This window comes from Stigmatopora argus, chromosome 13 (genome assembly GCF_051989625.1).
Source record: "Stigmatopora argus isolate UIUO_Sarg chromosome 13, RoL_Sarg_1.0, whole genome shotgun sequence".
NCBI lineage: Eukaryota > Metazoa > Chordata > Actinopteri > Syngnathiformes > Syngnathidae > Stigmatopora > Stigmatopora argus.
In genome coordinates this window covers 14778889-14791637 of record NC_135399.1, presented here as the reverse complement: position 1 = coordinate 14791637, position 12749 = coordinate 14778889, and the positions used below count along the sequence as shown (strand labels likewise).

At 49.2% G+C, this 12749-nt stretch overlaps 1 protein-coding gene across 4 annotated transcripts in view; it reads right to left on the bottom strand.

Moving 5' to 3' along the window:
- Positions 1 to 712: 712 nt before the first annotated feature.
- The window catches only part of LOC144086803 (cyclic AMP receptor 4), a 73736-nt gene continuing 61699 nt past the window's right edge, over positions 713 to 12749 (bottom strand). For all 4 annotated transcript variants that reach the window (XM_077616928.1, XM_077616925.1, XM_077616926.1 and 1 more), the window contains 2 exons: positions 8105 to 8252; positions 713 to 1106 (listed from right to left, as the gene is read on the bottom strand). In XM_077616928.1, the coding sequence (XP_077473054.1) occupies positions 939 to 1106; positions 8105 to 8252 (316 nt within the window). In that variant the 3' untranslated portion in view covers positions 713 to 938. The remainder of the gene's footprint in view (positions 1107 to 8104; positions 8253 to 12749) is intronic.

Here is a 12749-nt window from a genome sequence, read left to right as displayed (position 1 = left end):
CGGCAAACGCACAAAAAAAAAGAAAGAAAGAAAGAAAGAAAAGACGCTAAGAAGACGTCGTTTGCGGTTTCGCAAACGCTTGACTTCACAAGCACATAAACGTACGACTGAATTTGCAATGATGGCGGAAATATCGTGTCACAAAGTCATGTGATATTAAAACAATAAGTCAAAAAGCATTTAGAAAAATCTGAAAAGGACTGAACCAGTTTTCCACTTTTATTTTTGTTTAAACGTAAATAGAAAATAAGTGTATTTTGAATTATATTTTCATTCTTTCCTTGAATGAAAAACAAACATTTGTCTATTTTTCTAAGAAAAAAAGAGTTTTAGAAATTCCCCCAAAATTTTGTCCAAAATCAGAAAATTATTTAAACTTTAGGGAAAAAAATGTCACTGAAAATGTTAATTCAACTTGGCTTTATTTTAGAATATTGGCAGTTTTCCCATTTTAATGAAAACGCCAACATTTAAAAGACAAAAAAAAACATTATTAAAAAAAAAAGGTTGAAAACAAGTATTATCGGCAAATTGCTTGAATTTTGGCATTCCGGAACGTAAAGGCCACCCAAAAAAAAAGACTTTGACAGCCACGTTTTAAAAGCCTTCCTTCCTTCCTTTCCTTTTCAGTCCCGAGGTTGGCGTGTTGTGGCGAGGGGGCGTCGGCTTGGCTTGTGCTCCCTCCCTCCCTCACCCCCCTCCCTCCCTCTCTCCCTCCCCACGCGCGCATGCGTCTTTAGGATATTAAATAGTAAAGGATGGGGATTAATAATGGAAGCTGACAGCTCATCTCCGGCTTCTATCCGCCCGACTTTCCCCCCAATCTCGCCTTCCATTCTCTGCCTCCTCGCTTGCTTTCTAATCCAGCACATTTCTCTTTGTCAGGAAGTCGCCATCGTCGTCGTCGTCGCCGCCGCCGCCACCTTTGTCTCTGGCCTTCAGGGCCCTCGGTCTTTCAGGGTCACGTCAGGCGCGTAAAAGAGCGTCCGGTCGTCGTCGTCGTCGTCGTCATCGTCTTGGCTCAGGTCGGCCCGAGTGTAGCGGGCGGCGCCGGCGCCGAACTCGCCGATGCGCGTCTTGTCCCACAGCCGCGAGCTCAGGGCCAGCTGAGACACACACACACAAAGTCCACGGTCACCGGGGGGTGGCGTCGGGGTGGCGATCGGCGGAAGGGATTTGGTGGCTGACATTTGACCAGAATACGAGTATTGTGGACGGATTGACTTTGGATGAAGTGATCAAAATCAAATCAATACGCCAAAGATCATCATCGGCGAAGACGCTTTTCAATTTCATTCCAATTTCTGAAAGGTTTTCCCCCAAAAGTAGTGCAAAAGTGGTTTATACTGGATTTAGGTTCAAAAAAATCTAAGTGGAAAACTGGATGTTGTTTTTAGATTTTAAAAATTGCTTTTACGAGTCGAGACAACTGAAAACCATGTATATTTTGAAAAAAAAAACGTAATTCATTGATTTTTAAAAGAAGCCCAAAACTGAAAAAAAAACACTTAAGGTTTTCAAGTGTCAAATAACTGAAAAAAATATTTAAAAAAATTGGTGTATTGATTTATTCATTTTTAGAAAAGGCAAAAATAGTAAAAAATATTTTAGGGGATTTTAAAAAAAATAGGTGTATTCATTTATTCATTTAAAAAAAAGACAAAAACGGTAAAAAAAAAAATGGGGGGGGATTACAAAATATATTATTAAATGGTTATCTATTTAAAGGGAAAACAGTCCGAATGATGTGCAGCTAGCTCGGTCTCCAATCTCAATTAGAATTTCATCAAAAAAGCCAAAGTGGATGGCCATTGGCCGCCCGCCACTTTGACACCTGCGCTTAAATGCCGGCCGGCTTTCCGCCTCGACGATGGTTTGGCCCCCGAACAAACGAGGAGGGGAGTTCCCCGCTAGCCAAAATGCTACAATTTCTCATTCCTGTCCGTATGCTATGACGTCCTTTTCTTTCCTTTCTCCTTTCATCCGTTTTGGGGGACTCCCGGAGCGCCGTCCTATTATTAGAGGCCGAGCGCAACGAGCGCAACGAGCACGACGGTGCCAAGCCAAGCCCTCTTCAAATCATTCCTTGTTTATGACTCCAGCAAAAAAAGGCTCTTTTAAGCGCTTTCCAATTCGGAGAAGGAAAAAAAATAAAAATAAAAGCCCTTTCTCACGACTGTCAGCTGTGGCTAAAACGATTGAATTTAATCTATGGCAATCCGCCTCACACCATTGCCCCCCCCCCACAAAAAAATCTCCTCTAGTCAGCTATTTATGGAAGCAGAGAAGTGATTTTTTTTTCAAAATAAGGTTGCAAAAAAAATGGTTGATTTTGACAAAAAAAAATTGTTACGAAACAGCGAATAAACTTGGTCACCCGATGCCATAAATGGAGCTATTTTGCTATACTATTTTTTACTGCAATGTTTCTTTCCGTAGCGTCAATTTAAATATAGAAATATGACACAATAAAAACGTTTGCGTCATCATTCTGTTATTTAAAGTCATTAAAAGTGCCATAGCAAGTGGTCATATTGCACGGCTGTTGACGGGGACCAATCCAAATTTCTCGTTCCACTCAAAATGGATTGGACGTCTCACGCGAGTTAATACCGAAAAAATGTAAAGTAATACATTTAAAAAAAGGATCTTTCTGACCTAAAAATGAGAAGATTAGCCCCAGATTTCCAATAGATTCCATTTTTGTAAAGCCAATCATTTCTCTATTAAACAAAAAGTGGAAATCAGTAACATTTCCGACATAAAAACGGCGAAAATTCACTATTTTTTGGACGTTTTGAGCTCACGCTTCAGCTAAAAATGCCTATCTTAAAAAAGACGGTTCATTCCCAGATGTGAATGAGGGTCGAAAATCCATTTAACAAATGAACGCTTTTACTCAAACAAGCCCCCCCCTCAAAAAAAAAAATGTCTGGAAAATATATGAGCAAAAAAGGTCTGAACGGCTTTGGTTTGAAGGAAAGCTTTTGCTGCTCTTTTTTCTTCTTTTCAGCAAATGCAAACGAGCGCAAGCGTTTGAATGATGACGCAATAAAAAACTCCGCTGGCATTTGTTATTGCTCGGGCTCCCGTCTTTAGTGGCCCGGGAGGGGCCTTTTAAATGCCACTGGAAGCGGCGAGCGCGGCGAGCGTGGCGAGTACGCCGAGTGCGCCGAGCGCTGGCTTTTCCGACGTTGCGTCAGCGCGTCCACATGAGTTAGCGGCCGCTAGGTAAACAGCCAAAGCCCTTCTTTGGCTGGCCGGCGAAGGGGCCGAGCTTCACCCGCTTAACGCGGCGGCGCTAATACGCTCTGTGCGGGAAACTGTCCAATCAAAAGGAGCGCCAGGGAACGCTGACTTTTTCACCAATTGGATTTTTTCTCCAGCCGACTTTCGCCGATACCAAGCGGGTGCTGGCAGTTTTGTTCATTTGTTTCGTTTTCTCAACCTCTTATCCTTTACAAAGTTCGTGGGGGTGCTGGAGCCTATCCTGCTAAGGATGGTGGGGGGATAGCAGCCAATCGCAGGGCACGAGGAGACAAAGGACAAGCAATAATAGCTCATTTAGAGTGCGTTTTGGGGATGTGGGAGGAAACCGGAGTACCCGGAAAAATCCCACGCAAGCCCAGGGAAAACAGGCAAGGCCTGAATCCGCCGGGGATCGAACCCTCGACCCCAGAACTGCGAGGCCGACGCGCTAAACACTCAACAGCCATAGTTTTAGTGAAAATAATGCGAGATATCATGTAAAAAGCCAACGATAAATAAATAATATATAAATATATATATTAAAATAAATGTAAATCATTTTCACAACAAAGAGGAAAAAAAAGTCGCACTGGAGTATAAGGCGCATTCTCGGAGGGCCATTTTTATCTGATGGGCAATAAAATGGTTGTTTTTCCCGTGTGCGGTCAATTGGTCGCCGGTCTTTTGGTCGCGGTCTTTTGGTCGCGGTCTTTTGGTCGCCTAGACCGCGACAACGGGCGACCAAAAGACCAGCGACAAAACAAGGTAAAACAACACGGTCTACGCATGAATAAAAGCCAACAATGGCACTGAGCTGACGTGTGAGTGTAGAAGAGTTTGTATGTACATGCGTTGTCCCTTTAAGAACCTACGTCAGTTCAGTCAGGGTCTTAACAAGTTCTCCAACAAAAAACAATAAAAGTCTGGGAAATTTGGAGCTTTTCTTTAGCCTAATAATTAATAGGGCATTAAGTATGACTAAATAGTCATTCGCAGTTTGTATTTAGGGAATTTGAGCAACAATTTAAATGGTCATTATCAATAACGTTCCGGGCAACCAAAAGACCGGCGACCAATCGACCGTGTACCGTTTTTCCAATCCATGCCAACCGGAGTAAACCGGATTTGGCCATTCTTATCTCCCAATTTTTTTTTTTGCCCGGTGTCACGTCATCGTTTTCAACGACGCGTGACAAATGATTTTCATTTGACCATTTCTGGTCTTGGATAATTGATTCCTTTAAAAGATTCCACGCTGGAATGGGCGTGTGAAAACGGCGAAGGCGGGCCTTTGAGGCTTTGGGATAGACGCCATTCCGACGGCGCCACGCTTAGCAGACATCCAGAGCGTCGGTCAGATAAGCCGCCGATTACAAACCGGCTTCTGATCTGGCGCACGTGGCCCACCGACTATTTTGAATTGGCGCGACGTGACCGGAGACAACAAAGGAGGAATTTTCTTCCCTTCCCAGAACGCTCCGACCGCCGCAAACACGTGGCCTACATTTCAAAGGCGGTGGCGGCGGCGGCGGCAGCGGCGGCCCGCTTCTGCAAAATGGCCCCAAAGACCCTCTGGCTAATTGCCGGCGCTAGCTGTCCAATCCCTTTGGACTGGGAGACCTATCAAGAGGCTCAAGAAAGACTTTGCAAATCCGTAAATGAATTATTTGCTACTCAGTTAGTTGTCAATTAATCAGGCGTTATGGTTAAAATTTCATTTCTACCTGAAATTTGAGAAATTTTGCAAATAAACCGTTCCTTCCTCAACCAGATTTTGTCAAAAACGTCCCCTAACAAGGTCAGCGTTATGGAAAATGGATGGAGAATGCGCCCATACAAATGTGACTTTTTGTATTATTTGGGACCCTTGCTTGGATGATTCCAATGTGAAATTAAATAAATCATTTATGGAAGCAAAATGCTCCCGCTGAGGAACGCTCAGCGGGTAATTGGAGGTCGTTCAACAACCCCATCGGTAACAACGCTCTAATTGGCGTTGCCCGGCGTGCCGTTAAAATGTAGCCATCGACAGCGCTAATATACGACGATTTAGTTTCCATCTACTGGTCGTTCTTACCAAAATTTAACGTGTTACGACAACGGACATAGAAAAGAGCGCTTAAAAAGACGTTTGCTTTGTTAAAAGGCGGGGAAAGTAGTCGAGCGAAAGGTCAGCTAAGCTAGTGGGCTAACGTATAAACAGTAACAGCACTCAATACGAAAAGTTTGTATGAGTCAAAAGGTTTGAATCCCCGATTGTTATTATTTTGTATTTTAGTTCGCAGTCATTTAGGCGTTAAAAATTAAACAATTTTGTGTATTTTGCTATAAAAGCGAGCAGCAGTGTATCGTGATTGCAAGCCAAAGACCGATTGGTATGGCTTCAACATTAGCTGTAAGATGAAAACAAAACAAAAAAATGGTACGGTCCGTCTCCAAACTGGAAAAGCCACCGTTCGCCACTTGGAAAGAATGTGAAAGGGGCCGCAAAGGCGTGCGAAGACTCAACGTAGGCAGTAGAGTATGAAGGAGGAGAGCTAGCTAGCTAGCTAGCTAGATAGCTAGCGAGAGAGAGCGAGAGAGAGAGAGAGAGAGAGAGAGAGGGGGAGCCGGCGGGGGTTGCGTGCGATAGGGGGTGTCGAGCCAGCGATGAGGTGTCTGATGAAAGCGCAGATTCGTTTCGCCGAGGAAGGAATGTTTTGACGCCCCCCTTCCCTTCCCTTCCCTTCCCTCTCTCTCTCGCACCTGATGCGAAGGGGGGCCGCCGGGAGTCGCGCGTCAAGATGAATAACAACCGGCTGTTAGTCACGAACGCACACGGAGCCTGTCTGACTGGCAGCGGCGCATCGGGCCATCCGGCAAGGCAGCCGGCGGGCGGGCGGGCTTAACGGGCGCCCGGCCCATTTTCGTCCCCTCGTTCCCTGACGCAAACATCATTTTCCCCGTGATTTAGGAAGCTTCCATTTCCCCGGCCACGCCGAAACATTGACATTTGCGTTGAAGGTCACGCCGCGCGTTCCTCTCTCGTCAAGCGCTTATCGGCGCGGCCGGCGATGGCGTGCGGGTGACGACGCGTGTGCGCGCATGCGTGCGTGGGACAGACTACTTCACCCCGCCTCTGGCGGTTCGATAATAACGCCGGCTCATATCCGCAAATGCTGTCAATGTTTCCAGATTGAGACAAATCAGCGGGGAGGCGAGCGGCTATCGACCGCCGTGTTTATCGAAGTACGGACGACGACCACGACGACGTGCAAATGTCCTCTTTCATAACGCCTCGGCTTAAAAGTGGGACAAAATCAGGCCGGACGTTTTTGGGAGCGGGGAACGGGAAAATTGACGTGGTGGCTTTTGGGGTTGCCACGGCGACAAACGTCTACGGCTTCAAAACGGCATTATTTTTTTATATTAAAGCTTGGCTGTATTGTACTTAGCAATCAAAGTAGCTACATGCTAACAAATAGGCAATAATAAGGGTTCATCCAAAATGAAACCTGGATCTGGACATCTTGTATATTATTATCGCAGCATTATTATTATATTATTCATATTTTTGGACACAAATCATATTATTGTTATATTGGAAGTCAAACCGGAATAAAAGTTAAACTTAAAAAGTGTCATTTATATTCACTTTATGTCAACCACAACAACAAAATGTCAAATACGCAGCAAAATTGTGATTGTCAAGTGCTTTAAACGAGCGCCCAATACAAAGGCAAGCCGTGTTTGAATTCATTTTTTTACTTTTGGAGACCAAAGAAAACATTTCCAAAAGTCAATCGGGGGGCAGATTGAGGCGGACAAAGTTCGCCGGTCACCTAGTTGGGATTAAACGTTGCCCGCCGTTGACGTCGGCCGGTTGGCTAACTGTGACTCACCACTGACCTGCCTTGTGTTTATTTTAGTCTTTTCCAACTGTGCAACAGACGAATCTGCTTGGCCAATCAGAGGCTAGTGGCAGTTTATGTCTCTGGGTGGGTAGGGGGAAACTGGGGGGCCTGGGGGGGCGGGGGTGTAGTTAGGGGTGGGGATGGGGGGTGGATGGACTGTCATGGGCGGTCTGGGGGGCGGAGGGTAGTTAGGGTTTTCTGGATGGGGGGCGGATGGACTGTAGTTAGGGGTGGGGATGGGGGGCGGATGGACTTATGGGGGACTGAGGGGCGGGGGGTAGTTAGGGTTTTGGGGATGGGCGGGAGGATGGACTGTTATGGGGTCGTCTATTTTTCAAACTCAAACAATTATTTCATAGCAGATTAAAGGGAAGCACATTTTTAACATACCATTTTCCCGTTTAACATTAAAGCTAAATAACAAAAAAAGTAGTAGTAACCCGCCAACCTGCCATTACCCGCGGATCCAAAAACGATAAAAACCGAAAAACTGACAAACGGTAGCATAGACGGATCCCAGCAAACCCAAATGTTCCATTCGTCGGTGGGCAACGCAGACCAAACTCTCAGACATGTAGCGAACGTTTCATAAACTGGCAGACTGCCCCAAACAGACCTTAGCAAGATGGCCGACGAGGCCGGTCGTCTAAGCAAGAGAGTCAACGTCCACTTCTAGGTGACTGTGACTTTGAATCTGATCCGACACATTCTGACTAGCTATTTGTCCAACCCCTAGCACAGGGGTCAGCAACTGCGGTCCTCGAAGGCCGTTGGTTGGTTGACCCCTGGCGCCTAGCGAATCAACTTGGCCCTTCTGGAACAGCCGGTTAAACCAGTCGCCGGTCGCGCCCCATTTTGCGTGGGCACCGTTTCAAAGATACGCAGGTTTCCTAGTCGGGCTTTTGGCTTGGTTTCAATTGCTGTACAAGCTAGCGCAACGACACGGGACGGGACGTACGTACCTGCATGCCGGTGGGGGTGAGCAGGCTCCACCAATGGCGATCCAGGCTGAAGACGAAGGCGTTGGCCAAACCGTGGAGAGGAGCGAAAAGGACGTGCAGCAGGGTCAGCCAGAAGGACGGATTTTGCGGGTGGAGGGCGTCGTGAAGCCTGGCAAAACACAATTCCACCATGTTTACTTTCAAAATGGGACTTTGGTTACCATGGCGATTTCATCGGGGAGCGCGCCTGTCGACGCAAGACTTTCAGGCCAGCGTACGGCGGCCGTTTTAGGAATTTCCATTCTTTGGACAACTTATTTGATGATGTAAAGTCCGCCGAGATTCGGTGGAATTCACCTGAAGCCACGAAGGGACATTTTTCTCGCTGAATAAAACATCGTTTGAGGAAAGCGGCAGAGTTCAAAGACGGCCATGTTTTTCACTTTGGTCAACATCGATTTGATTGAGCATTAAGTCGCACTGTCGCCCCCGGGGGTGCTTGACTGAATTGGACAGATTGAATTCAATGAGCCACGGGCCATAGTCATTTTCTTTGTTAAACAAAAAAAACAAAAAGAAACACAAAATGCAGTTTTAATCTCATTTCGCCTTTAGCAAGAAGCCTGATTCTCTCGCTCACTTGCGCCGTTTTATGGTGGTTTTCAACTTGTTTGGTTACATTTCAACTTCCTGTGACCCACTTTCAATTTGGTATTGCAACTCATCGCACGATAAAGACAACGAGTCTCGACTCCTGCTTTCCGTTGAATCATAAGTCCTTGCTTTCATTTTTTTTTTATTGCACAATTTCAAGTTATAGATGTGTGCGAGTCCGGATAATTGATTTCTCAACACTCTTTCACGATTCAATCATTTAATTAGTGTGTAAAAACTGGTGATAGTGGGACTATTAAACCCCAACCAAACGCTCACAATCCAAAAGGAGGCCGCAACCGGGATCGCCATTGGCCGGCGAGCCATTAGCGGCCGGCGCTAATTGCGGAACCGATCGCAAAAGGCCGTCACCGTGCCATTTTCGCCTTCGATGCCAATCGCCGAACGCCATCGCTTAGCGAATCCCGAGCTAACGCGCAGGCTAACATTAGCGCCCGCTGAATTTCGGAAAATATTCCAACGAGGAGGAAGCGAGCGGGAGGCGAAGAGGATGAGAAAAAGAAAAAAAAACGACACGAGCGAGGTTGACAGATCAGCCGGAAGGAAGCGGCGGCGGGAAGGGGACGAGTGAGTGACGGAGCGAGAAAGAAGGCTGAAAACCAGAGGTAATGAGAGCGGAGCTTCGGAGGGGCGGCGGGAGGGGCGGCGAGATGGCGGGGTGGGGGTGGCGTGGGGGAGGGGGGGGAGCAAAACCAGGGAGGGCGAAAAGGAGCGAGGCGAGCTTTATATCAGCGTTTAAGAGCCCATTAGGCAGCGCGAGACGTCTGGGCTGACACATTCTTGGCTGCCGCGCCGACAGCACGCCGCACTTTACAAGGGCGGCGGGAAGCGGAGAGGCGGAAAAGTGGCAGATCGCTCCGTTCTCGCCGGCGCCGAAGCCCCCCGAACCCTTCCCCGTCCTCGTCCCCGTCCCCAATCGGTCCGGGTGGCCTCGGCGGGAACAAATTCCAAGGACGGCGGCTGGCAATTGACCCCGGATTAACCCCGTATTAGTCCTCCTGGCCGGTTAGCGTGTCCCTAATGTTTTTTTTATCGATCCGTTAGCCGGGGAATCAAAGTGGACGGCGCTCCGGGCAATTTTCGAGCCAAAGGGAGCGGTTGACCCGAGCCGTTCCCGGCGGCGGGAACGCAAACGCTCAGTCATGCCAAGAATGAGGACTGTTGTTTTTTTTTTGGTGCTTTAGATGCTATTCGTGTTATTTGCGCTAGCCTTTTTAGCAGTTAGCGGAATAGCAAAAAAACAATACAATTATCCAGGCAGGTACACAGATGAATAAAAGACGGGAATTTGCGTGAGTGCATTTTCCCAAGTGCGTGCAACTGGCCAAACTGGGGCATGAATGAGCCAATCAGGGGAAAGAGGCGGAGCTCCACAGGTGACCAGGAAGCAACTGCCTGGACGTATAAAGCTCAGTTTCGGAAGGTTTTATCCAAAGACACTTAGTCACGAAAAAACGTTTCTTCTGGCAGGAAATGATATTTTTTGCCGTGGATCGGTCGCCTTGTGAAAGTGAGCCAATCGGGGAAGAGAAGACAAATCAGGTTCGTTTAAAAAATGTGGTCAGAAATACACTCAATTCCTTGATTAAAAGAAGAGCAAAGAACAGCACGAAATGCTTTTTGGGAGCAAAAACATGTTTTTCGGACAACCACTACGTCAGACTGGGGCTTCATGGGGATTGGTCGCCGTCAGAAGGCAAGCCAATTGGGGAAAAAGGACAATCTGCTATAGGCAGAATTGAAAGAGGTTTTTGTCGGAAGGACCGTTTCCCACATTTGGCCTGAAATCCATTTTGCTTCCTATTTTGATGGGGTGTGCCGAGAACAGCCGTGGTCCAATCAGAAGCGGGATATTTTGAAATAGGTCGCAATTGGACCTTATCCAGATCACCACGTGTATTCCTCAATTGGCCGTGGTAGGTGAGCGCTTAACCCACCCAAACTAAAACTAATTTGCTTGACGAGCGAGCGGCGGCGGCGACGACGGCGCCTGGGCTTCTTCGGCCACCTGGCGCGACCCGCTTTTGATGAGCGGCGCGCCGCGGAGAAGAAAGCCAAACGCCCCCCGGGAGAAATGTCACGTCTCTTTCTTCCCTCTTGCGCTTTTGCCGCATCTGACTTTTCTCATTTGGGATGGCGACGGCGGCGGGAAAAATAAAACCCGGAGACAAAACCGCAGGTGAACAAGCGCCGAAGATGATTATGTAGATTTCTCCGCAAATCTTCTTCTAATCCCCTCTTATCCTCTTTTGCGGCAGAAGGTTGGAAGGTTTATTTTCTATTAATCTGTCGCCACTTACCTTCCGAATCACGTTCGGAAGGGGGTTGGCGCCGGAAGGGCGGCGGGCGACGGGCGCCAAATGGGCCCGGCGAGGCCCCGTCCGACCCCGGGGCGGCCGCGGCCGGGCCCTCGGGGGACGGGGGGGGTCGCCCGTGTTCCGCTTTCGCTTAACCGCTACGTCTGGAGAGGAGCGGCGCAGCTGCTGCCGGCGTTGGTTTCACTTCCCATTAAAGGTGAAATAAATCAGCGGTCCCGGCGCAACCGCCGCACACGCCGGGAAGGGACGGGCTCAAGCGTGCGCGCACGCGCGCGGGACGTCAGCTGGCGGCAAACGCGCATTCTCCCGACCGCACAGCGGCGGCTATTTCTGGCATCGCGTCCCCGCTAGCCCCCCCCCTCCCCTCTCCCGCCGCCGCCGCCGCAAAGAAACGCGATCGGCGTCCGGGAAACGAGAGCTGGCGGCGAGCAATCATCTCCCCGCCGCGCGCACGCAAACCGGCGCGGCGCCGGGCAACGCGCGCCATGGCAACGGAACAGCCGCAATTAGAGGCGTAGAGCCTTTTCCCCTCCATCCAGGGAGAGCCAAATGAAAGGAAGAAAGAGCGGCGGAGACGAGTGGCGGGGAACGGCGTTGCGCGGGGAGGGGGGACGGCGAGGGGGTGGGGGGACGGGGAGGGGGGGACGGAAGGAGACCGCCAGAGAGGTGAGAACGTGCCAGAGCGAGGCCGCCGAGGGGGAACGAGGGCCCTCCAGGGAGAGGCGGCGTCGAGCGCCCCCCCCCCCCCCCCGCGGGAGGCGAGGGGGAGCCGGCGAAGAGCGAGCGAAGAGTCGGACCGCCAGAACAGCCAGGCGGGGAGGGAGGAGCCATATCAAAAAAGACAGATTGCGAGACACGAGCGAGACAAACCGGGAGATTACGGGCGGAACGCGATAGAGCGAGCGAGCGATGGAGGGGGGGGAGGAGGGAGGAGAGAGGGGGGAGGGAAGGAAGGAAGGAGGGAGAAAAGCGTGCGCTCCCGTGAGCGCGGCGGCGCTAATGAAAGATGAATGAGGCAGGCAGGCAGGCAGGCAGGCAGCGCTGGGAAGCAAGCGTGTCTGCGGGCCACGACTGACTGACGCCTGCGCAAATGTGTGTCAAAACCCGCGCTCCAGCTGGCAGGTGTCGCGCGTCCGAGAGCCGGCCGGGAAAGTCAAACCGACGACGCGCCCGAGGCTGCCCGTCCGTCACTTCGGGCTCCTTTTAAATTCCGCGCAAGGACGACTTGAAGCCGTCTTGACACAAACGACCGATCCCACATAGCTAGGAACAAGTTAGCATACAATTAGCTTAGGGTGCATGTTTTTGGGGGCGCTGGAGGAAACCGGAGTACCCGGAGAAAACCCACGAAAGCCTGAGGAGAACATGCTAACTCCACATCATACATGTCAACCTCTGCCGATAACTGCCCTTATAAATGATTATGATTCCCCTTACAAACCCCCCAAAAACCTTACAAACACCGTACGACTCGTACGAGTCGTACGGTGTTTGTAAGGTTTTTGGGGGGTTTGTAAGGGGAATCATAATCATTTATAAGGGCAGTTATCGGCAGAGGTTGACAAGTATGCCACATAGTGAGGAACGACCTGGGATCGAACCGTAAAACTCTAACCGTAGACGCGCTAACGACTTTGACGTAAAAGATTGAAAGAAAATCCTATTTTTTTTAG